The following is a 27174-nucleotide window of genomic DNA, read 5'->3' on the forward strand; positions in this document are numbered from 1 at the left end:
ATGGAAAATGAATATGTCACAATTCTTAAGAGAAATTTTGCACAACAATAGTATAATAATAACTCATAATATGGCAGATGCATAAAAGAGATATTGTATAAAAACATTATAATGAGAACTTAATGCGTAAGTGAAATATTGCATAAAAATAACACAAGAGGAACTCAATATTTATTGAAATGGGTAATACACCATGAGACTATATTATGAGAAAAAAGGGTGATTTCCTCCATGGTGAAGTTTCGTATTTATACTTTTTATGGGTATCTTTCACCGAGAGTCATGCCTCCTATTAAATTTCAAATTCCATGGTTTACAAAGTCCATGGGTGAATACCATGGGTGAGTATCATAATTACGGTGCTAAAATTGAAATGATTGTGCAATTAGATTCTCACTTTAATATTAAGATTTATTTTGTTTATTATCATGCATTATCCATGGTTTTAACGACCATTAATAGAAAAATAGTTATTAACTACGGTAATTATTTTCCACTTGGATTAATTAACCCCCCTTGAGAAGCAATGGTCCCCATTACGTATATTTCCTTCCAGGGAAACCTTTGTTGAATAGGAGCATAAATGTGAGTTTTTGGATGACCCAAAACCAATTATTTTTGAAGATAGGTTTTGCATGGTTGACCCATAACCATGGGTTTGTGGATGACCCTTAACCATGATGAATGAAGATCCGAGGATAGAGATACCATGTAACGCTTGTGGGCCAGTCGTGATGTTGATAATGTGCGACCTAGAAAATGGACTTCGGTGTCAAGGGTTTTGTGTGGTTGATCCATAACCACGATGAATGAAGATCTGAGGATAGAGATACCCTATAATGGTTGTGGGCCAACTGTGATGTTGGCAGTGTGCGGCCTAACAAATGGACTTCGGTGGCAATGGTTCTGTGTGGTTGACCATAATCGTGCTAAGATAGTTCACTTGTTGATCTGCCTAGTAGATATCTAATGGCTTATCTTTGTAACTTCTCACTATCCAATGAGATACTAAGGGCTTCCATCATCTCACTATCCAATTGTGTAAGTGCTTCCTCTAGCAACAGTTTGACAGGATCCCCTGCTCTCTCATTTTTCTTTTCATCTTCCATGTGAGTTTGTCGGGGTCGGTGAGGATAGTCTTGCAAAGGCTGAAATAGTTTGAGTTTGAGATCCTTGTACCCTGACCTCGTTCGGCACATGTGCAAAAAAATAGACAAGAAAAGCCCCACTCTAATATCACTAATATAGATCGTTGGAGGAATGAGACTTAAATATTGACACAAGAATAAAAATTTAAAACTTCCTAGCAAGTCACCGATCCCAATACTACTCTGGCCGAGGTGCACTCAACTGTAGATTTTTCATAAGATATAATACATTAATGTCATTGTGATCCAAGTTATTTAATAAAGGAAACTTCATGAATGACAAATGAATATGTCACAATTCTTAAGAGAAATATTGCACAACAATAGTATAATAAGAACTTAGAATATGGCATGATGCATAAAAGAGATATTGTATAAAAACATTATAATAAGAACTCAATGTGTAAGGAAAATATTGCATAAAAATAACACAAGAGGAACTCAAATATTTATTGAAATGGGTAATATACCATGAGACTACATTATGAAAAAAAGGATGATTTACTTTAGGTGAAGTTTCGTATTTATACTTTTTTATGCGTATCTTTCTCTGAGATTCATGCCTCTTATTACATTTCAAATACCATGGGTAAATACCATGGTTTATAAAATCCATGTGTGAATACCATGGGTGAGTATCATAATTACGATAGTACAATTGAAATCATTGCACGATTAGATTCTTACTTTAATGTTATGATTTATTTTGTTTATTATCAACATTATCCATGGTTTAACCAACCATTGACAGATCCCCGATGGGGGTGGACATGGGCTATGCCCTCATCCCACGCAGCAAACATGCTAGTTATTAATTTTGGTTCACAACGACAGTACTCATATCGTGCAAACCCTTCAAAAGCTAAGTCTTGGTTGTTAAATGGTGCATTGGGTAATTACCTAATGTTCATAACACGGGTGGTGGGTTTTGTGCATAGGGAGAGCTGTAAGGTTCACGACAAAGACCGTGTGTGCTTGCCTGGGTGTTGGCTCAGCTGGCTCAGCACAGTGGTCGACTGCCTTGTTGTAGTCTTGCTTCACACTGATTTTCAAATAAGTATTTGGGACCTGGGCATGACTCTGAGAGGCAGAATTCTTCTCAGCGTTGAGCTTGGATGGGAAATAAGGCAAATTCTCATCAATTCTGAAAGCAAGTTTAAGGTGGACTAGTTTTTGTGTTTCGCGAAGGTAACCCCTCTACTTTGTATTTGGTTCTCTGATGGGTTTTTGTTTGTTCAGTGGATGTTCTCTGGGTCATTTCCGGATGGAGTCTCGTGGGGTGGAAAATGGACCAAGAGAGTAGCATTGGCAATTCTCGCAGTGGGGATTTCAGGGGTCTGAGTTGGGGGGTTTCAACTGCTCAAGCCCTGGTTGTTGGCATAGTTTCTAGCTTATGTCTGTCTCCACTTGAATTTTACCACCTTCTTTGTTCTAATCTGGCTCTCATGTCCACCTTCTTCATTGTCTTGAGTCAGTGGTTTCTTATAGCTCTCTTTTGCCCTCTATTTTCTCTGTGTTGTTGCTGGTTCCCTATGGGTAGGTTCTCCGGTTAATTGGGTGCATACAGTGATAATTTGGATGGTTCTTTATATAGTTTTCGAAGGCATCCCTGTCATAATTCTAGCTTGGAATAAGTTTATTTCTTCTCTTTAAAGGGCTTCTCCTCGTTGGGTGAGTAGTGCTTCAAAACTAGGCAGGCTCCTATGGGTTTTTGGTAGGGGCTTTATCTTTTTCTCTGTTAGGGGGTGTCGAGTCCCTTCTCACATACCGCTCAATAATATTCATAGTCTGATGGCCATGTCGCGCTATCATGGGAGGCCACGTTGTCGGGGCAGCCACCATATCCCTGCAGGTCATCTAGCACACAACCAAAGTTTTTCTTTAGACAATTCAACATGTATGGAACATGACAGTGAGGTGGCTCACACTTTGGTTCATTCTCATGGTTGGGTGGACGTTCTAGCTTCATTGGATTCCATTGTAGAGAAACTTAGAGGACTTCAGGAAAATATGGACATTATTCGAGAACACAGATATGAGGACAGTAATGAGCTGGTTGCATATATGAATGCCATTCAGTTTAGCCAGAACGAGATTCTCAAGCAGTTGGACAATCTTTTTCGAAGACACCGTCGCACGAATGAGCATCTTCGCGATTTGGAAGCTTGAGTTGAACATATCGACTTCCACATGCATGAACATGTTTACTTTCATGTTGGAACTCCTATAGTTCCGCCCCATCCCCCTCCTTAATATGATGTTGTTAGTATTTATGCTCTTTTTGTCTCTTTTTTGCGATGTATGGCTCTTAAGCCTTGTGAAGATAATGCTTGTAAGAATTAATCTTTGGCATACTTTGACCCCAATGCCAACAAGTCTGGTTAGAATGAGGCTCGGGGGGCCATAAAGACACATTTTGTACTGTCTATTTTTATGAGAATATAACTAAAGAAATTTGACTAACAAAAAAAATAACTACGGTAATTATTTTCCACCTGGATCATACATGATGGAGATCTTCCTTGCAAATTTCTTAATGGGATCACGATGTTTAGACCTCAAGCCTTATGTTAACATCTCCTTGATGTGACTAGATGTACAAACACTCAATTAATAAGTCCATCTCCATGAAGCATACACTTAAATCAAGGGGCCAGATGGACTTGAGTGGAACAACTCATCGACAATGTTCCAAGCAAGTGAAAGTTACCTAGTTTTCCAATGATTTTTCCAACAGGTTTAGCATTCGTAACACATGTATAGGTTGGTATTTTGGAATAGAGGATAGGCTTGATTTAGTCCACCTATAAATGATTTATAGCTTTAGATATGAGTGTGTAGTGTCTGTGTCTTAGGCGCCTTATAATGTTATTGGAGACACCTACAATAATTATCTTGTGAATTTGAGGATTTCCTAGCTGGATTAGTATCTTGTAGCACAACATACAACTTCTGCAATTTCAATATATATATATATATCGTTATTATTCATTTGCAGTTTTGATAAATTTATCCCACGATTGTGGTGATAAATTGAAAATATATATTAAACGATGAGTAATGAAATTAAATATAATATCCAATCTTGAACAGTGAACTAGGAAAAAAAAGACATGTTGAACAGTGAAATGTCGGAGAATTTACACTGAAAACGCATTACATGGTTAAGAACATATGGAGAGGAAGGCGTCAAATCGCTAAGAAAACAAAGCATTAAATTATAGGTACAGGATTTGTGAGTTTTAATAGTTTCACAAATTAATAACTAGCATTTGCACCAGATGTTGCAAAGAAAACATCGTAAGGCATAAAGTGCGGAAATCCATTATCCATGTAGAGTGTGCATTATTCAACAAGGTGGATCTCTCTAAATTTGTTGCAAACATTTATGTTGTTGCATTGCTAATTTATTTAGAATCTACTACTACCTCCTCTTCTTGGAATATTAAATTTCTTATCACCCCATGATGACAATCCCTCTAATTATTGGAATCACAATTTTTTCCACTTTAGTGGGTTTACCTTCAACCTAAAGAAACATGAATTTGAGTCACTCAATTAAAAAGAAATTGCTAAATTGCTATTTATCAGGTTTTGAGTAAAAACAATTAATAACTCATATTTACAACCCTTGAAATATTTACAACCTTTTAAGTCTTGTATTTATAACCCTTTAAAATGAAACTAACTATCTATATTTTTATTAATAATAAAAAAAATCTTCTTTATAAAACTGACACTCACATGCTACTCCTATTGAAAAGGAATCAATACTCTTTGATAAGCAATATTCTTTGATAAGCAAGGAAAGCATTATACTCGACCTGAGGGAACTCAGTGGGAAAAATTATCAATAACTAGTTAATATTGATTTGCATCAATTTCTTTTGGTCCAATTTCAGACTCATATATGATATATCTATTCAAATGTTTACATAAACCAATATTTCATCCACAGTGGCTAAGAGTAGTATATATCAAAGACTGAAGGCACTGAAATTGCCCAATTCACTCATATATCTACTCAAATTTCTACACAAACCAATATTTCATCCACAATGGCTAAGAGTATATATCAAAGTAGCAGACTGAAGGCACTAAACTTGCCCATTTGAGACTTATATATCTATTCAAATTTTTAAACAAACCAATGTGTGATCCACAGTGGCTAAGAGTATCTATTAAAGTAGCAGACTGAAGGCACTGAACATGCCCATTGCAAAATTCAGACTCATATCTATTCAAACTTTTACACAAACCAATGTTCATCCACATAGGCTAAGAATATATATCGAAGTAGCAGACCGAAGGCACTGAACTTGCCCTTTTCAGATTCATATATCTATTCAAACTTTTACATAAACCAGTGTTTTCATCCACAGTGGCTCGTGATTTTCAAAATATTTATGTATGCCATAATAAGCACTTCACGAATCAACTAGGAATTGAAGGCACTTGCACAAAGAATATAATAACAAAAAACCAATGTATTCTTGCACAATAATATTATTGATGATAACACTATGCATAAATTGCTATTGCTTTGTTGTAAGCCAAAGCAGGATCTTGATCTTCCTTGCACAGATGTTACTGTCAGATGGATTGAGATGAATTTTTGCAGCCCCATTCCTCAATCCAACTTTATTCCTTTTCAATTTTGGGGCCATGAGAATCTGATAGCAGCCAAAAACTTTCTTCTTCTCCTTCTCAACCATCTCACCACCATCTTTCTGCTTTTCTTGATCTTTGCCCTGTTCCTTGCATGCACTACTGTTGAAGTCTTGACAGTGAGATTGTTGTTCTTGGGCATCAACAACATTATTAGGTTTAATCGACAGTAATTTTCCCACAATCGAAGGCCTGGGTTCGACAGGATTCCCCATCAAATCTCTGAAACCCACAGCCCCCCCAGTTGCAAGGATGAATCTGTTCATTTTTGAAGATCTACTCCATCAAGAATCATGGTGCCAAGGTTGAGAATGCCCTGTGGGTGACCAGAAGGACGACGGACCTAGCAAGGGTATCCTTGAGGCAACCCCGCAGTATATCTCCATCATCACAGCAGAGGTTTCACAGCGGATAAAAGTCTCTTCCACTCTGAATATGGCCTTGTCGTTCCAAGTAGGGTTTGCGCCCCCTGTTCTGTCAATTTGCATCGTCAGTTTTTTCTCGAAATTGATCCATACAACACAGTAGGTCTGCATCATGCCAAAAAGATGCATCTCCTTCAGATCTTGAGCTGAGATGTTGTTAAGCTCCAGCTGTGTGTAAGCTTCCCCCATGATGTAGAGTGAATTTACTGCACAAGGAAACGCAATATTCAGAGACCACCCTGATTGAAATTACAGGAGAAGAAACGCCATGAATGAAATCTTTTGAAATCTAAACATTGTATAGAACCGACTTATAAGACAAAACACATCATAGACTCTCTAGCTCATGATGATGAAAGCAGATGGAAATCAGTGCAAAAGGCCACCCCAAATGGTCATAATCGAAGCCAAGAAGCAGAAAAACCCATTCATAGATACAACAATAATGGAACAAACAAAAACAAATTTGTACCAAATCCGTTTCTTGTTTCATTTTAGAATTTTATTGTTGTGATTTCCATTTCAAAACTCCATTACTTCACCTGCACCTATAGTCTCAGGCTCTCATATTCATAAAAACAATGTACAAAATTTTGCTTGAGTTAGTTTTAGATTATAAAATCTACCCATTTCAAAACTCCATTGCTTCACCTTCACCTATCTTCTCAGGATCTCATATTGATAAAAACAATGTAGAAAATTTTGGTTGTTAGTGTTAGACTATAAAATCTACCCATTTCAAAACTCCATTGCTTCACTTGCACCTATCTTCTCAGGCTTCCATATTGATAAAAACAATGTAGAAAATTTCGGTTGAGTTAGTTTCAAACCATAAAATCTACCCCAACTTCATCTAATGGGCTTGTAATATAGCCTTCTTTCCCACATTTTTTTGATTATAAAATAATGTCAAAGTAAAACGAGAGTTAGAAATATTTTTCAACAATAGTCACTTGCATCAGCTGATTATTATCTCGCTTGGTTTTCATCCTTATGGCTTAATATGGACGGACCATTTTCTGCAAGATTAGGAAAGCCTATTGTGTCTTTGAAAGATCGATTTGATTAATGAAGGACATAAGTTAAAAATGCAGTGATCATCCTGTAAACAAATATATATACTCTATATATATCAAAGCAGCAGACTGAAGGCACTGAATTTGCCCATTTCAGACTCATATATGATATATCTATTCAAATATTTACATAAACCAATATTTCATCCACAGTGGCTAAGAGTAGTATATATCAAAGACTAAAGGCACTGAACTTGCCCAATTCACTCATATATCTACTCAAATTTCTACACAAACCAATATTTCATCCACAGTGGCTAAGAGTATATTTCAAAGTAGTAGACTGAAGGCACTGAACTTGCCCATTAGAGACTTATATATCTATTCAAATTTTTAAACAAACCAATGTGTGATCCACAGTGGCTAAGAGTATCTATCAAAGTAGCAGACTGAAGGCACTGAACATGCCCATTGCAAAATTCAGACTCATATCTATTCAAACTTTTACACAAACCAGTGTTTCATCCACATAGGCTAAGTATATATATCGAAGTAGCAGACTGAAGGCACTGAACTTGCCCTTTTCAGATTCATATATCTATTCAAACTTTTACATAAACTAGTGTTTCATCCACAGTGGCTCGTGATTTTCAAAATATTTATGTATGCCATAATAAGCACTTCACGAATCAACTAGGAATTGAAGGCACTTGCACAAAGAATATAATGACAGAAAACCAACGTATTATTGTACAATAATATTATTGATGATAACACTATGCATAAATTGTTATTGCTTTGTTGTAAGCTAGAGTAGGATCTTGATCTTCCGTGGCACAGATGTTACTGTCAGATGGACTGAGATGAATTTTTGCAGCCCCATTCCTCAATCCAACTTTATTCCCTTTCAATTTTGGGGCCATGAGAATCTGATAGCAGCCAACAGCTTTCTTCTTCTCCTTCTCAACCATCTCAGCACCATCTTTCTGCTTTTCTTGATCTTTGCCCTGTTCCTTGCATGCACTACTGTTGAAGTCTTGACAACGGGATTGCTGTTCTTGGGCTTCAACAACATTATTAGGTTTAATGGACAATAATTTTCCCACAAACGAAGGCCTGGGTTGGACAGGATTCCCCATCAAATCTCTGAAACCCATAGCCCCCCAGTTGCAGGGATGAATCTGTTCATTTTGTGAAGATCTACTCCATCAAGAATCATGGTGCCAAGGTTGAGAATGCCCTGTGGGCGACCAGAAGGACGACGGACCTGCAGTGCCAAGAAACTCATCCCACTGAAATCTGTGCTCCCGTAGCCCTTGAGGAGAGTGGAAAGCAAGACCCTCACAGTGCCTAGCAGGGTATCCCTGAGGCAACCCACGCAGTATATCTCCATCATCACAGCAGAGGTTTCACAGCGGAGAAAACTCTCTTCCACTCTGAATATGGCCTTGTCGTTCCAAGTAGGGTTTGTGCCCCCTGTTCTGTCAATTTGCGTCGTCAGTTTTTTCTCGAAATTGATCCATACAACACAGTAGGTCGTGCACAACAGATTGCATAGTAGAAACGGGACACATTATTGCAGCAGTTAGTGGAACAGCACGAAAACATTATTGCAGCAGGGCGTGGAAGAGAACAGGAAGAGCAGAAAGCGGAAACAGGAGGAACAAAAATGGTCGTGGAAGAAAACAGGAAGAGAAGAAAGTTGAAGAGGAGAAACAGAAATGAAGTTGCACGACAGATGTCAACCATATGCCAGTTGAAGGTGCACACCAGCTGTCAAACATAGAAACAAAGTGTAGACGAAAAGCTCACTCAAAGGAAGGCCTATCGGCCTAAATATTGAAATTTTTAAGAAGACTCTGGCCATTTCATAAGCAGCTGAGTTGACAGCAGAGTTTGTCTATTGCTGAGTCCCAATCATAGAGGTGTCTATATGAGTTATGTAATGTCTAAGTAGAGCTGTTGAATATGGAATGTGGGTGTAAGTCCTCATCTCTGTCCAACTTATGTCAAAGCAAGGATGCTACATAGGAAGAAAGAATTGGTTAATCGGTTGTGGATGATGGCATTTTTTTCTAGAAAATGCAGTACCTCCTTCATTGATGATCTCTTTTGAGGGGAAGCAGAAGCACAATTCAATGCAATCCCCACAGACACTAAGATTTCTTCCCTTCCTTCAACCTCTGGTCGAAGAGTAGGATCTATGATGCACAAAAGGCAATGCTTGTCATCAACAAAGTTTTGACCCCATGCTGCAAAATCCTTATCTGATGGTGGCTTCCCAGTAAGAATCTCCAGAAATATAACCCCAAAGGAATAAACATCCCACTTTTGGTTGTGTTTGAGAGTTTTCAATGCCTCTGGGCCCTGGTAAGGAGATACAAAGTTCTTGGATGTGCCTGGACTGCCCAACAAATCAAGTGTTGTTTGCAGGCTATTGCAGGAGCCAGTGGAGCGTTTGCTCCCTGAAAATATACCTTCGAGGTTCCTTAGGTGGATAGCAGAGCTACTATACTTGACACTGGCAGTGTCCAGTAGCTTTTCTAGCCCAAAATCTGCTATGTATGGCTCCATGTCAAAGCCCAGAAGGATGTTGCTTGGCTTAACATTTCCATGAACAAACTTCCTTTCATGAAAACAGGGATAGACTCTGCAGAATCCAGAATCTGAACAAGATTCATTGATATTGTTATCTTTAATAAATTCTTATATGAAGCAGCAAAGATGAAGAATCCCAAATAATTTGACACATCACAGAAAGTTGATTCCTATTCCTAAACTTCTCGTTTTCACTTTCAAAGTTATATTTCTTGAAGTTGGAACCAAACTCTATATTCTAGCTCTCCTTGCTTATGTAGAGATGGGGATCTTGTATAATCGCTCTTTAGTTCTTTGATGTAACAACCTTCGTTCACATCTATGATGCTTCTGCCAAAAAAAACCTGCAACTTTCACTTTCCTTCATTTTATTATTCCTGGTGTTTGTATCCTTCAGAAAATATAGAAAAGACTTTCAAGGTCTACAGTTTCATACACGGTCATTCTAAAAGGCATGGAGAAATCAGCCTCACTGGTGATGGCTTCAATTTCAGGGACTTGAGCAATTACCAAGCCAATGGGATACTTCTGAATAAGCCTGCAGACTATTTGAAATAATAGCAAATGAAAATTCACTATAATATCAAATGCCACCAAGGTTAGTTGATAACAATCTAGCAAAGATAGTCCCAAGGATTAGCTTGGTTAGAAGATGCTTTAGGATTAGCTTGGTTAGAAGATGCTTTAGTGCAAATGCTCAAGGAATTCTCAGGATCAAATGTCATTGAATATCTAGTGGTTACCAGTAGTAGCTAAACAGGGGAAAAGTGTGGAATCCATAAGGAAATCATAATATGTAGGCTTGTGATTACCAACAGTAGCTAAACAGGGGAGATTGTGGAATCCATAAGAAACTCATAATATGCAAAACAATAACAATACAATGTAATTTTTCCATCAATTCAATCCATACTGTTATGATGCAACACAACATCCCAATACTGTAATGTAATTAATTGAGTCATTATGATGTGTTCAGTCTCCAAATTGAAGTAATTAATGCAGTCATCAATAAAATATGGCTTACCAGGAATATGGTATAATGGACCTGTTCAATATATAACAGCAGAAACATTCCATAGAAACTGATATAAATACTGCAGCTAATTGTTCTCCAACTAAGTAAGAAGATGTTATGTAGAATAAGATACAAATACAAGCACAGGGTCACTTGTCTTATTTCATGGTCTTCCTAAGAAGGCTTATGAAGGAAGCTGTGTAGCATTCTCATGGTTTTGATAAATTATCATTTGTTGCTGAGATGAACACGTATATATAAATATTCTAACTTGAAAAAAGAGTAGTTTCTTCTTTGTATATGCAAACTATAACGAAACCAATAAATATAATTTTCAATATTGATTTGCATCAATTTCTTTTGGTCCAACCATAAATCAAAATCCATCCCCTGCTACTGCAACAATAATACACCATATATCACCTTCCCATTAAAACCGAGAATGAGCTGCAAGTAAAATGTGAGAACGCGGATGCATCATAAGCATGGAGTTAAGTTTGATCCCTGAGCTTTGCTACAATCCTCAACTGTAGAAATATTGAAATTTTTAAGAAGACTCTGGCCATTTCATAAGCAGCTGAGTTGATAGCAGAGTTTTTCTGTTGCTGAGTCCCAATCATAGAGGTGTCTATATGAGTTATCTCAATGTCTAAGTAGAGCTGTTGAATATGGAATGTGGGTGTAAGTCCTCATCTCTGTCCAACTTATGTCAAAGCAAGGATGCAACATAGGAAGAAAGAATTGGTTAATTGGTTGTGTGATGGCATTTTTTCTAGAAAATGCAATACCTCCTTCATTGATGGTCTCTTTTGAGGGGAAGCAGAAGCACAATTCAATGCAATCCCCACAAACACTGAGATTTCTTCCCTTCCTTCAACCTCTAGTCGAAGAGTAGGATCTATGATGCGCAAAAGGCGATGCTTGTCATCAACAAAGTTTTGACCCCATGCTGCAAAATCCTTATTTGAAGGTGGCTTCCCAGTAAGAATCTCCAGAAAAATAACCCTAAAGGAATAAACAACCTGCAACTTTCACTTTCCTTCATTTTCTTATTCTCAGTGTTTGTATCCTTCAGAAAATATAGAAAAGACTTTCAAGGTCTACAGTTTCATACACGGTCATTCTAAAAGGCATGGAGAAATCAGCCTTACTGGTGATGGCTTCAATTTCAGGGACTTGTGCAATTACCAAGCCAGTGGGATACTTCTGAATAAGCCTGCAGACTATTTGGAATAATAGCAAATGAAAATTCACTATAATATCCAATGCCACCAAGGTTAGTTGATAACAATCTAGCAGAGATAGCCCCAAGGATTAGCTTGGTTAGAAGAACTCATAATATGCAGGCTTGTGATTACCAACAGTAGCTAAAGAGGGGAGATCGTGGAATCCATAAGAAACTCATAATATGCAAGCGATTGAAGGGCTATCTTTGCAAAAAAAATAAAAAACAACCATGCAGAAACGAATTGAACGAGATTTCCTGCAGATATACATGAAATGGAAAAAAGAGAACAAGAGAACCCACCATAATAGGCATTTGCCAAGCTTCCATGTGGAATGTAGTCATAAACCAGCAATTTTTCCTCTATACCCCAATAGAAATCTCGGAGGCGAACAATGTTGGGATGTTTAACCCTACCGATTGCTTTAGCTTCTGCTTCAAAATCCTTGTACCTTTCCAAACCACCATCACCAAGTCGCCTTACTGCAAAAGTCAGCCCATCTTCCAGAACTGCCTTATACAATATAGTATAACCACTGGCACCCAATATATATGCAGAGGCTCTGAGTAGCTTATCTAATTCCATGTCAAGATCTCCATTTAATGTCACAAAAGTTCCTTGTTGTTGATCTCCATTGTCCGAGACACTTCCATCTGAGCTCTCATCAACTTTTTTAAGGCAGAGCCATCCAACTCTACCCGAACTGGAAGAACAGTCTCCATTGTCATCCAACCGAATATTCCTGGTATTAGGCCCATCCTCTGACTCCTTTCTTCTTGTTCCCCAGTAACGGTACATAAAAACTACGCAAAGGAGGCTTATCCCTGCAAAATCGCCAACTACAATGGCAGTTATGGTGCCTTTACTCAGACCTTTTCCCTTGTTGATAACAGGCATGGTTGCAATTGCTGAAGGTGAGCTGATTTTTGGAGGATCTGAGAGTGTTGAAGGAATTGAACATAAATTTGTCAATGGGTGACCACAAAGACCTGGATTACCAACAAAAGCATCATTTTTCTAATGCAAAAGAGCTCCAAACTGTGGAATGGGTCCAGTTAAAGGCACAAGGTTACCCCTGGCGTAAAAATTGCAGATGAAAATTCGCAGGCGTCTTCAACAACACCCAACACGAATCTGAAGAAAATTTTGGCAACGGCAATGGATTTCTCAACGGCTTTTCTTCCTCTGGGGTGGATTCACCCTCAACTCCTGCAGATTCAATCACAAAAACCATTTGGACGGCAGATTCAATCACGAAAACCATTTGGACGCAGCAGTCGTCGTTAGATGATTCATCTTTGACCTTATTTGATCCGGATCTCATTTCTACATTCAGGAAAGCCATGGATAAAATTTTCCCCAGAGATTCGATGGAGCCCGTTTCAGAGGTCTGTTAGGCAGCACGGGAAGCAAGAGCGGAGAAGATGAAAAGGGTACCCTAGGCAAATCTTTTAGGCTCCGATCTAGAAGCATTCAGGCGAGGGTTTGCAACTGTTTCAAATATCGTGAACAGTTGCAACCACTCAACTACCTTCCCTTGATCGAACGATTAACAATCTTCTAATCGTCTAACACATAATCTAACGGCACACAGGAATGACAAGTGGATTTTAGGGAAGTTCACTTCAGAGGGAAACACCTTACGACGTAAATATCTAAATATTGTCTTCGAAATAATATAAAGGGCAAGTAAAATGAAAAAAGAAGAAGCAAAAAGTCATTAAAATATCATCATTAAATCACATTATAAAATATTTAAATGAAAATAAATATTTAAATAATGTCTTCGAAAAAATATAAAGGGCAAGTAAAAAGAAAAAAGAAGAAAGAAGCAGCAAAAAGTCATTAAAATATCATCATTAAATCACATTATCATATCAAACAGAAATTAAAGAGTTTAAAAAAAAAGAGATGAGAAAAATCGAAATAAAACAAAAATTAAAACCTATAAAACTTTAAAAACTAAATATTAAATAATTGCACTACATGTATAACAAAATTTTAAAATTTCTCTTGAAAATATAAATTTATAAGAAAAATAAATTAAAAATACAATAATAATAATAAAGATTTACCACTTTACTTGGTTCCAATGTATTAACTAAAATTACTTTATCTTATCTAAGAATTTGTATTTCTTGGACATGAGGAAACATGTTAATAACCGCAAACCTAGAGATGTACCAATAATGAAACACTAATCTTAGTTCAAGGGTCTCCAAGGTCCAGAACCAAAAATACCTTGAAAGTATTAACTAAAATTACTTCATCTTATCTAAGAATTTGTATTTCTAGGACATGAGGAAACATGTTAATAACCCCAAACCTAGAGATGTACCAATAATGAAACCCTACTCTTAGTTCAAGGGTCTCCAAGGTCCAGAACCAAAAATACCTTTTGTTCAAGGGTCTCCAAGAATTTGGTTTTTTAGTTGAAAGGTCTAAAAACACTTGACGATTCCCATTTGTCAAATCAGATACTCCGTCAAAATAATAACAATTTTCTGGCAGTTAAGGGAATGGTAAATCTAGTTTTGATATAATCAAAATATCATTAAAAAATTCTTCTAGTGTCTAAAATGTTTTCAAGCCCCTCATCGGATTGTACTTCCTCATTCCAAACCAAAAACTGACCATTCAGACGATCAACACATCTTTTACCTAAAATAGAATACTTTTGCACATGCTAATTTTCACCACAGTGCAATTTGATTTCTTCTCTATTTGAAGATCGGAAAGAAAAAGGCAGAAAGATCTTCGGATGATACCTTCACTGGTCATGGAACCCATTATCATCATGAACCTTTTAATACATGCTTGACATTCCTTTTTACGACCCTTGGGCATTAACTAGACACTAATTCCAAGAATCTTGAAAATATCAGCTAGAAACATTGTGAGTTTATCAGCCAGTGGTGAAATAGTGGCAGAAAATCAGGAGATGATGGAAAATTTCATTATCCAACACAATTGCACTAGCTTAATTTTACCAGCCACTGCAAACAGTGTTTTATAGCTGAAAACACATCATTATCATGCAAGTAAACTATATATGCATTAGTATAATTTCTCTTTTTAGCTGCTGCTTTTTCTTCAGATATGGTAGTATGATTTGTTGGTTACGTACCCTTTTTCAGTTTCGCAGTGACGAGTTACTAATACCTCTCTATCATCAAACGCTCATGCATTGTAGAAAACAAGAGCCTATAATTTCTTGAATTTATACCTGCTTAGACTAACCAAAGTGTTCTGGACAAGGGACTGATATAAAAAAGTCACAAAAGCCAAAAATGACACAGGGAATGTTAGGCCATTAAAAGTTCCCATGCATGTTTTTGACCTGCTTCTTGGACAGCAAACTCCATGGGATGAATTTAAAATCTGTTGATCCTATTACTTCACTATTAAAGCATCACGGCCTGGCCCAACACCAATATAATCGATTGGTATTCCAGGTAAACTCTCGATCCTTTCCACATAGAGGCAAGCAGCAGATGGTAAGTCTTGATAGCTTCTCACTTTAGATATATCAGCCTGCCATCCAGGCAGATCTTCATAAATAACCTGCATGTGACCAAGTTATATTAGAATTGGGTACCAGAGAAGAGAAAAATGCTTTTATCAAAATTTGAGTTTGAAATGAGAAACTTTCTCAAGGAAACAAGATTTCAAATAACCTTGACATGACATAATGTTAGAAACAAACTACAAGGAAAAAGGAATATGACATATGCAGAATATTATCTACAAAGATACAAATAAAACTATATACCGAGAGAGACTCAAACTGGTAGCAGGTCCAACACAAATGACCAAATAAAATAAAATTAACAGTTAGATCCATTAAATTTATTAGTCAAAAGAATGCAAAAATGTGTTGTCAAGAAAAAATTGAGGGTCAAAGGTTCAAGTGCAATTTGATTTCTTCTCTATTTGAAGATCGGAAAGAAAAAGACAGAAAGATCTTCGGATGATACCTTTACTGGTCATGGAACCCATTATCATCATGAACCGTTTAATACATGCTTGACATTCCTTTTTACGACCCTTGGGCATTAACTGGACACTAATTCCAAGAATCTTGAAAATATCAGCTAGAAACATTGTGAGTTTATCAGCCAGTGGTGAAATAGTGGCAGAAAATCAGGAGATGATGGAAAATTTCATTATCCAACACAATTGCACTGGCTGAATTTTACCAGCCACTGCAAACAGTGTTTTATAGCTGAAAACACATCATTATCATGCAAGTAAACTATATATGCATTAGTATAATTTCTCTTTTTAGCTGCTACTTTTTCTTCAGATATGGTAGTATGATTTGTTGGTTACATACCCTTTTTCAGTTTCGCAGTGACGAGTTACTAATACCTCTTTGTCATCAAACGCTCATGCATTGTAGAAAACAAGAGCCTATAATTTCTTGAATTTATTCCTGCTTAGACTAACCAAAGTGTTCTGGACAAGGGACTGATATAAAAAAGTCACAAAAGCCAAAAATGACACAGGGAATGTTAGGGCATTAAAAGTTCCCATGCATGTTTTTGACCTGCTTCTTGGACATCAAACTCCATGGGATGACTTTAAAATCTGTTGATCCTATTACTTCACTATTAAAGCATCACGGCCTGGCCCAACACCAATATAATCGATTGGTATTCCAAGTAAACTCTCGATCCTTTCCATATAGAGGCAAGCAGCAGATGGTAAGTCTTGATAGCTTCTCACTATAGATATATTAGCCTGCCATCCAGGCAGATCTTCATAAATAACCTGCATGTGACCAAGTTATATTAGAATTGGGTACCAGAGAAGAGAAAAATGCTTTTATCAAAATTTGAGTTTGAAATGAGAAACTTTCTCAAGGAAACAAGATTTCAAATAACCTTGACATGACATAATGTTAGAAACAAACTGCAAGGAAAAAGGAATATGTCATATGCAAAATATTATCTACAAAGATACAAATAAAACTATATACCGAGAGAGACTCAAACTGGTAGCAGGTCCAACACAAATGACCAAATAAAATAAAATTAACAGTTAGATCCATGAAATTTATTAGTCGAAAGAATGCAAAAATGTGTTGTGAAGAACAAATTGAGGGTCAAAGGTTCAAGTGCAATTTGATTTCTTCTCTATTTGAAGATCGGAAAGAAAACGACAGAAAGATCTTCGGATGATACCTTCACTGGTCATGGAACCCATTATCATCATGAACCTTTTAATACATGCTTGACATTCCTTTTACAACCCTTGGGCATTAACTGGACACTAATTCCAAGAATCTTGAAAATATCAGCTAGAAACATTGTGAGTTTATCAGCCAGTGGTGAAATAGTGGCAGAAAATCAGGAGATGATGGAAAATTTCATTATCCAACACAATTGCACTAGCTGAATTTTACCAGCCACTGCAAACAGTGTTTTATAGCTGAAAACACATCATTATCATGCAAGTAAACTATATATGCATTAGTATAATTTCTCTTTTTAGCTGCTGCTTTTTCTTCAGATATGGTAGTATGATTTGTTGGTTACGTACCCTTTTTCAGTTTCGCAGTGACGAGTTGCTAATAACTCTCTGTCATCAAACGCTCATGCATTGTAGAAAACAAGAGCCTATAGTTTCTTGAATTTATTCCTGCTTAGACTAACCAAAGTGTTCTGGACAAGGGACTGATATAAAAAAGTCACAAAAGCCAAAAATGACACAGGGAATGTTAGGCCATTAAAAGTTCCCATGCATGTTTTTGACCTGCTTCTTGGACAACAAACTCCATGGGATGACTTTAAAATCTGTTGATCCTATTACTTCACTATTAAAGCATCACGGCCTGGCCCAACACCAATATAATCAATTGGTATTCCAAGTAAACTCTCGATCCTTTCCACATAGAAGCAAGCAGCAGATGGTAAGTCTTGATAGCTTCTCACTTTAGATATATCAGCCTGCCATCCAGGCAGATCTTAATAACCTGCATGTGACCAAGTTATATTAGAATTGGGTACCAGAGAAGAGAAAAATGCTTTTATCAAAATTTGAGTTTGAAATGAGAAACTTTCTCAAGGAAACAAGATTTCAAATAACCTTGACATGACATAATGTTAGAAACAAACTGCAAGGAAAAAGGAATATGACATATGCAGAATATTATCTACAAAGATACAAATAAAACTATATACCGAGAGAGACTCAAACTGGTAGCAGGTCCAACACAAATGACCAAATAAAATAAAACTAACAGTTAGATCCATGAAATTTATTAGTCAAAAGAATGCAAAAATGTGTTGTCAAGAACAAATTGAGGGTCAAAGGTTCAAGAGGCGAAAATTATGGGGCCAAAGCCTCAGTGCAAACAAGCTTTCTGTAAGTTTTAGCAAAATAATTCATACATATACAATGTAGAGTACTAAAATAGTGGATTTCTGATTTTTTAAAGGTAGAGATTGCAGCATAGCACTCGATATAATGATCATCGTAAATGAAGCTGTCTGATTAAACCTCACAAGGATGTGAAGCTTAAGCAGACAGCATCAGATAGGCTGACATTAATGTAACTGTTGTCCATGGTATAAACAAATATGCTTCATTTAGTTGTTGCCTATATGGTACTATTCTACTGATTATGGATTTGAACCATATATGTATTCGTATAATCTAAAGATCAAAACACAGGCTTGTAGATGCCGGCCGGACATCTAGTCACAGTATTTTTTCACTTATTATGCCTGACATTCCCCTTTTTCAACTGTTATGCATCACAAAATGTTTTTCAAGATACTTGCAATACTCATACATAATAATTACAGAAGCATACTATTTTAAGTTGCCCGTTAAGTAATTGAGATCCATGGCTCTGAATTGAAAGGAAAGTACCTCTACTTTTTGCAGAAGGTCAAGGTCCGTAGGAAAAGATTTCAACACATTTCCATCAGGCCCTTTATAGGCTATCCCAAGCCTAATTCGAGATAACCCAGAAAGTACGTCAAGCTTTGTCAGATTAAGTGCTGAGAAACTATTGATTTGACAAGAATATTTAAGTGCAACCAGATCTAGCCAACCACAACGACGAGGCCGGCCAGTTGTGGTGCCATGTCCAGCTGATCGAAGATCTTCACCCGCTTCATCCAAGAGTTCTGTCGGGTAAGGACCTGAACCAACTCTTGTTGTGTACGCTTTAGCATGCAGATCAAAACCGTGGTTAGTCATCAGTAAATTTTTAAAACTTTCTTGATGTACCCAATTTTCATTAGAACTTTAACCTGCATGAATTTGCATATGCATGTTAATAAAAAATCATCTCACATACCACACCAATCATATCACCAGTATGTCTTGGAGCAATACCAAGTCCAGTACAGATTCCACGGGCAGATGGATTAGAAGAAGTGACAAATGGATAAGTTCCAAAATCGACATCTAACATGGTCGCCTGGCCGCCTTCAACCAAAATCTTCTTCCCGCTTGAAAATGCATCATTCATCAAATGAACAGTGTCAGCAATATAAGGTTCTAGTCGCTTAGAATATCTCTTGTAATGCTCCACTTCAGTCTGTAACATGCCTTTACTATACTCAAAGCCTTTAAAACGGGATGCGGCATCATGCAAAAGAATATCCAACTTCTCAGGAAATGTATCCATGTGCCTCAAATCACTTACCCGAATACCATTCCGGATTGCCTTGCTTGCATAGCAAGGACCAATCCCTCTTTTTGTCGTTCCAATTAACGACCCTGCAAGTTCTGCTTCTCTCATTCCATCAATAGTTTGATGGAAATCAAATAGTAAATGAGCACGGTCAGAAATCAACAGTCTTCCTTTGCAAGAAACTCCATTAGACTCAAGCCCGTCTATCTCTTCAAATAGTCCTGGAAGATGCACAACAGCTCCATTCCCAATGCTCCATTCCCAATAACGCATAGGGCTTTCTCATTCACTATTCCAGAAGGGACAAGGTGAAGAGCAAATTTCTTTCCCTCGCTATTGTATATGGTGTGACCTGCATTTGCCCCTCCCTGCGATAAAGATGTAGTATAATCGGTAAATATACTTACCAGTTAAGATGGATTTAACGACAATGAAAAAAAATGGAGGATGGGTAAGTACCTGACAATGGGCCACAATATCATAGCGCTGTGCTAAAACGTCAACGAGCTTGCCCTTTCCTTCGTCACCCCACTGAGTTCCCAGCACTGCACACACGTGACTCGGGGATTTAAAAGGATCTTCCGCTTTCTCTGCGTCGGCCTCCTCGACGCTGGCATTGCATTTTATCCTTCTACTCTACAGTACAATTCGACCTTTAGCCTAATGCAAGTTCACAGAATGCGCAAACCCTGACCGCAACCCCTGCTGCCTCTTCTTCTTATCATGCGAAAATCCGTGCAAATTCGGAACACAGAGATCGCTAATCAGCGCAGATGCCATTTATTCCCACAGACCGCGGATTGAGAAACCATAAAAACCCCAAATCCCTGGCAGAAGCTATGATCCAGTTCAGGCAGATAGCTTCTTTTTTTTATCTCGGAGGGTAATCCAGAATGGAACTGGGGTAAAGGGGGCTGAAACTGAAGGATTTGAACAGAAGGAAACAGCTAAACATTCAGGAAAGCCATGAATAAAATTTGCCCCAGAGATTCGATGGAGCCCGTTTCAGAGGTCTGTCAGGCAGCACGGGAAGCAAGAGCGGAGAAGACGAAAAGGGTACAGGCAAATCTTTCAGGCTCTGATCTACCAGCATTCAGGCAAGGGTTCGTGAACAGTTGCAATCACTCAACTACCTTCCCTTGATCTACCTTCCCTACCTTCCCTGGATCGAACGATTAACAATCTTATAATCGTCTAACCCATAATCTAACGGCACACTGGAATGATAAGTAGATTTTAGGAAATTCATTTCAGAGCGAAACGAAACGCCTTACAGCATAAAAATATAAAATTTGAAGATAAACCTTTCAAATCAGTAGCGAGTAGTGGGATCAGTGAGGCGAAAAATTAAAAAATTGTATTGAGGTGAGAAGTGGGATTTCTAAATGAACAAAAAAAACACTGGTTAAACCGTGAACAGTGCAATGCTAAATACAGTGTTGACACGGATGAGTGAACATGTTGAATAAGAAAATATACGTTTAGCGGTAAAATCGCCTAAGCTCATATACCATGTTGAGTCGGACACAAAAATTTAGGCAACCGCGACCCCAAAGTCTGAAGAGAGTATATTAAAAAAACAAACCAATATGTTAAATTGAGTGGAGTTGTTCGAGAAAATTATTATTGAGGGTGTTTAATTTATAGATGGAATAATTTTTTCTTAAAACAATTTTAGAAAAGAATCTAATTTATTATTTAGAGTGTTTAATTTATAAATGGAATAAATTTTTCTTAAAACAATTTCATGTAATTTTTTTGTTTTTTAATAATTCCTACCAATTTTATTTAAAATTAATCAAAAAAACATGTACTGGAAAACATATATGCCTCTCAGTTGTCTTCACTATGTTATCTTAACATTATATTAACACTACTGCTCAGTTTCCACTTCATATGGGTTATGCAAGTTGATAAATTTATTATTTCAGATTTTGAGTAGTTTATTATTTCCATTATTTAAATGTATATTTTGGTTTGCCGCTTCTAATTTTGTTGGATATCATTGGTCGCTACACGAAGAGAGGCAGCCGAGGAGTGCAGGAGACATTTTCTGGAGCAATATAGTGATTTGGAGTTATTTCAGCCTGTGATGGCAGAGGGGCTCACAAATGTCAGCACCCCTGCAAATATCAAGATTGTAGTCAGGAATTCAGATTCCCAATATTTAGATTCACCGTTGAGTAATGGATTTGTCTGCAATGAAAGGGATGCATAGAAATTGTATAATGGTGAACTTCAGAAATAATTGAAGTTTGTTACAGCCTGCAGGTGTTTGCAATGGCTATGCCCTCAGCATGTGCCCCACTGTAAGCTGGTGCATATAGACTTGTATGTTGTGGAACTATCAAGTGCTATTATTTTACACATCGAGAAGCTTTTACAAAACTTCTAATTTATGTCACAGTAATAGGAATGGACCATACATTATATTAACACTACTTGTCATTTTCCATTTCATATGGTTTATGCAAGTTCATAAATTTATTATTTCCACTATTCAAATGTTTTTTCTTTGTTTGTCGTCTCTAATTTTGTTGGATATCATTATTCGCTACACTGTGACCCGGTAATATTTAACACATTGAAAAGCTTTTACAAAATTTTTAATTTATGTCACACTAATGCGAATAAATCGTATTGTTTCAATTTAAGATTTTTTGTTGTTTAAAATACATTTTTGAATGCATAAATGGATTCAACACCCTGAAAAGCTCTTGAGACAGTCAAATTATGCAGATTAAACAAATTAAAATCAAGTTTTTAAAAATTCATGTCGAATTTTGATTAAAATTAACCCGGAAAAATGTCGTGAAAGAGACCATTTCGTCTATAAGTTAGACTACACCATTTATTTTCAACTCACCTCTGCACATGTCATAAGCATACATTTTTTGTTTATTAAGTGTTCGGATGGGGTCCCCTGGGTCAGTTTTTTGGGGCAAAAGCCCAAATTTTGATGTAAAAAGATGTAAATTCTCCGCAAATTGTGGACACGGAGCGCGTAGCTAGTCAAGAGTCAAATATGGTCTTTACCCTTGTTTATGTAAACTTGAGTCAGTTTTTTAGATCTACCCATGGTCTGTGGACCATGGGATTGTATAAATAGGTGTCTTAAAGAGTCTAAGAGAGATGTCTTAGATGTAATGGGTCAATAGAAGTGAAGTAATAGCACAGAGAAGTAGGTCAAATAGGGGAAGAAAGGCTCTGAAGCTAAGTGCGCAGAGGCCTAGAGTAGTGTCTGCAGCTAAGTGCGCAGGGAAGATTAGGTCTCTAAACCTTTACTGAAGATCGATAAAGACGACTGTAGTAGAAATTCCTATGTTTTATCTCCTTACTTTTGTGATATATGTTATGATGAATGATGTCTTTATGAAATAATGTTGTATTGATGCGCGAATTTAATGGATACATTCAATTAACTGAATGCAATTAATGATAAGTGATTATGCGAAGATAATAGGACTTTCTATTATGTTTATCAAGTACTTAGTTAGAAGTAAGTAAATACTGATCTAAGGACAACCTATGGTGCATGTAAGTAGCTAATTTTCATGTTTAGAATCTACAAAATACGATCGTAGACCTTCGCGGAGGTCTAGAGGCCATTAGAGGGAAGATACAATACCAGGTCTTAAGGGCTTGGAGGTCTACGTGAAGGCAGATCTAGGGTGTGAAAAGGGCATCACACTGATCTCTGGGTGCAGAAACTTGGTTTCAGTGTCCCCCCATACTACTTCAGGTAAGACTTCAGTTTGCGCACCGCGGATTGATGCCAAAAGGGCAAGTAGTGTAGGGATTTGTTTGGTGTAACTAACTCTGAACCTGGGTTAGGACCCCCTAAGCCAACAAATGGTTCTGTTGCCGAGACGGGGATCTACATAAAGAGATGTGTGATGTCGCATCACTGGAATTCGACCAAAAAGGAAATTTAGAATTGGTTGGATAGGAAGATGCACGAATTCACGGTGCAGGAGAACATGAACCTGCACTTGTCAAAAGAAGAATGGTTGGACAAATATTTATACACTGAGATACACGAAACTTTTTTTCTGCACCTTCCTGATCAAGCTGTATGAGTGAATAGCTAAATTGGCAGACGACCAAGGAAGGTGGAGGCTTGACGGTCCAATAGTGTGGACCCCGGAATTAGTGCGGAGATTGGAAGATTTTGAGGATAAGATCACGCACGCTGTTGATCACTGGCTTGATTGGGTCATAGGAGGATTTGTGACAAAGTTCGCAGTTGATACTTCAGTCAGTTAAGTGAAGCAGAGTGACGCTTCTTCAAGGGACCGCGAGGTAAGTATTTAAGATCTTTGAATACTTGGATTAAGATGCTCTTATGTGAAAAGCGAGTTACGCCATTGCCTTGATTTTTGGATCTACGTGAAGTGGATGAAGCTTTAGAAACCAAGAAAAAGCAGGGCCTGAATATAGCACGATGATTGGACCTCCTTCAGTAACGAGGAAGGAGCGGTATAGGCCTCACCACATAGTGCTATCCAATTGATAAGACAAGGTTTTTCAAGGACACATCATCCATCCACCCCACCTCCACCTTCACCTCCACAACACACACCCTCGCCTACACTGCCATCTCCACCACTTCCATTCAACATGTCGAGTACAATGAAGTTGTGAGTTTTCAAGGGTCTAGGAAGTGAGGATCCCAATCAGTTTTGGTTTGTTGCGAAGGCTGTGTGGACATCACAGTAAATTATGGATGATAGTATAAAGATTTGTTGGATATAATTCGGTGCTCCACTATGATGTGCTATTATTTTACACATTGAGAAGCTTTTACAAAACTTGTAAATTATGTCACAATAATAGGAATGGCCCATACATTATATTAACACTACTTGTCATTTTCCATTTCATATGGTTTATGCAAGTTCATAAATTTATTATTTCAGATTTTGATTAATTTATTATTTACATTGTATGTTTGGTTAAAGTCAATATGGTAGTATCTATATCTCATTTTTTACTTCCCACTTGGGTGGCACACCTTTTGGCTCTTGGAACACTTAATTTTTATGCATCTAAAATCTTTTAGACAACTAGTACTTCTATTCTTTTATACATCTTTCTAATGATGCCTTCACAACCATGAACTTAGTGTCTTATATTTTGTCACAAGAAGAGAGTTGCATGCTTCTTCCTTGACCTAATCAATCTCTTCACTTGGTGGGATCAGACTAGAGAGATGTTAGACTTCCCCTTATTTGCATTGATGAAAAATAATTGCAATCCTTGATGATGTCGTATTGGGTTTACCTTATCATGAAAATGACATCCTTCTTACACAAGTAAAGACTCTAAGCACTTCATTGCAAGGACCAAGGGACACCACATTGACTTAATATACTCCATTAATAAAATTCACACTAATATAAAATATAATCTTACATAACTGAATAAAATTTAACTCTTAATATTTGTTGATTCCAAAGGGTTTGGATGAGAGTGATCACTCATTTATAAACCAAGCTAACTTACTAGGTACTTTATAATATGGTTGGCCAATGAACCAAAATATAACATTATCATCCACTTTGTTCTTCTTAATTTGAATATCAATATCGAAAAAAATTGTCATATTCTTATCATATTTGTGACAAAGGTCACTCAAGTTCATTTCCTTCTACACTGTTGTGCAAAAGAAATTTTCTCTTCCACATATGAGCTTATTTATATTTCCCTCCATGCATCCACATCTAGAAGATTCTTCTCCCCACCGCCACCCTCTCTCGCATTCTCGCCCACACTAGGTCTCTCTTCCTCTCTCCACTTTTCCTTCAATCTCTCTCCCCTACTCTTCCCCAACCTCTCTCTTGGCCTATCTCTCCCTCCATATATTTCTTTCTCCACCTCCATTACTCTTTCTCACTCTTCGCTTATCTCTTATTCTCTCCCCCTCCCCACTCCTCTCTCTACCCTTCTATCTAAATTTCTCCCTGTACCCCCCTCTCAACCTCTCTATATAAAATTCCTTTTTTTTGCACCCCATATAGATGTCACTATATTAATTTGTTTATATAATTTATGTGAAAGTGAAATTAATGATTGAGATGAAGGAGAAGATATAGGTTCATAGTTCAGAAGTGGAAAGGTTGCTTGTGGTGTGTCAAAAACATACCACACCCAACTCATTTACTTCCATTACCTATTGCCCTGATGAATTGAATGAATTACACAAATAGTGATACAAGAGGATCCCAAAAGACCAAAATTTTGAAGTCTTCAAATATCAGAAAACCTACCTCAAATTGAAGAGATCATCACTCTAAATCTAATAGTGCAAATAATGCCTCAATCTGACACTGTATGCAAAATTTATGACCAAATGAAGTTTTTGTCGAATAGCAAATTTTTTTGCAGGCGTACCTTAGGGTGCTATGTGGCACTCCCATACGCCGCAATGTATTAGTATGGACAACATCTTGTTAGCGATGGTATGAATCCTAGTCCAACTAGATTACAACACATGGCAGTACAGATCGGTGACTGGGAAATTGATTGGGTACAGGGAGACCAATGGCATGATGCCACATGGGCCAATTAGTTGGCACCACATGGCACCATGGTGGCAACCCATGGGGCCCAGTTAAATCTACATGGAATTTTTATTTTATTTTATGGGATGGTTAATCTAGTGGCTTGTGGAAAGGATTTAATGGTGAATTTTGTCACATTACTAATTAACGGGTGGTTGGAAAAATACGTGATCAAGGAACATTTGTTTTATTTTATAAAGATACCAATACTTGATGGTCATGGGGTTTGAACCCTTGAACTACCATATGGGAAAAAGACAATATATGGTAGGGTCGCTGTTGGGCCAACAAATCGATGTTGGTTATATCACCCACCAAATTATATCTAAATGACCATTGTGTATTCGACGAGAGGAGGGACCAAAATGGTGCCTACATGGACCAAAACCCACTTGGAACCAAGAGCCGAGGGGAAGAACTATGCACACCCTAAATTGGGATTTATGGTTCCAATAGGGGAATATTCCAAAAATATTCTCCCACAAAATTTGCATTGAATTTTTTAGATTCTCCGAGGGGCTAGACTTACAAGTGACTGAATATGGTCAAGTTTATACTCAAATTTTCAAGATGATTTCACTAGCACAGTTTGTTTTTGGATCCCAGTAGTCCATTATCAGGTAACTCTTAAGAGTGGATGTATAATTATGTATTTTTATATGTTCTCCTTATTTTTGCTTGGATGAATGAAGAGGTCTCTCCACTATTGAAGCAAGGCCCAAAGATATAGTCAACACTAAACAAAATCCGTTATCAAATTTTTGTGTGCATTGTATTTATGGTTTCATTTATGTTTCCTCTTCTCTAAGTGTTTTCACATGTGGTTTTTCATGAAATTATGTAAACATCAATGACATAAAT

General features: G+C 37.2%; 2 protein-coding genes and 1 pseudogene across 2 annotated transcripts in view; all 3 read right to left on the bottom strand.

Annotated features, from left to right (window-relative positions):
• Positions 1-20373, bottom strand: part of LOC149198892 (adenylosuccinate synthetase 2, chloroplastic-like) — a 147440-nt gene extending 127067 nt beyond the window's left edge. Inside the window, exons 1-4 of the mRNA XM_089402200.1 lie at positions 20210-20373; positions 19410-20118; positions 18979-19282; positions 15440-15663 (exon numbers count right to left, since the gene is read on the bottom strand). Of these exons, the coding sequence (XP_089258326.1) occupies positions 15493-15663; positions 18979-19282; positions 19410-20023 (1089 nt within the window). The 5' untranslated portion in view covers positions 20024-20118; positions 20210-20373 and the 3' untranslated portion in view covers positions 15440-15492. The remainder of the gene's footprint in view (positions 1-15439; positions 15664-18978; positions 19283-19409; positions 20119-20209) is intronic.
• Positions 6101-6430, bottom strand: LOC149198894 (protein SRC2-like). The gene has a single exon (XM_089400400.1). It carries the CDS (start codon positions 6428-6430, stop codon positions 6101-6103), a length of 330 nt encoding a protein of 109 aa, XP_089256526.1.
• LOC149198895 (putative LRR receptor-like serine/threonine-protein kinase At4g37250) lies at positions 9262-13444 on the bottom strand (annotated as a pseudogene).
• Positions 20374-27174: the final 6801 nt, after the last annotated feature.

The sequence above is a fragment of the Pinus tabuliformis genome, chromosome 2_1, assembly GCF_031772625.1.
Source record: "Pinus tabuliformis cultivar Carrire ecotype Pingquan chromosome 2_1, CPIR1, whole genome shotgun sequence".
In the NCBI taxonomy this organism is placed as follows: Eukaryota; Viridiplantae; Streptophyta; class Pinopsida; order Pinales; family Pinaceae; genus Pinus; species Pinus tabuliformis.

Excerpts from the sequence above, each read along its gene's own strand:
- LOC149198894 (XM_089400400.1), bottom strand. The coding sequence starts at position 6,430 with ATGGGGGAAGCTTACACACAGCTGGAGCTTAACAACATCTCAGCTCAA.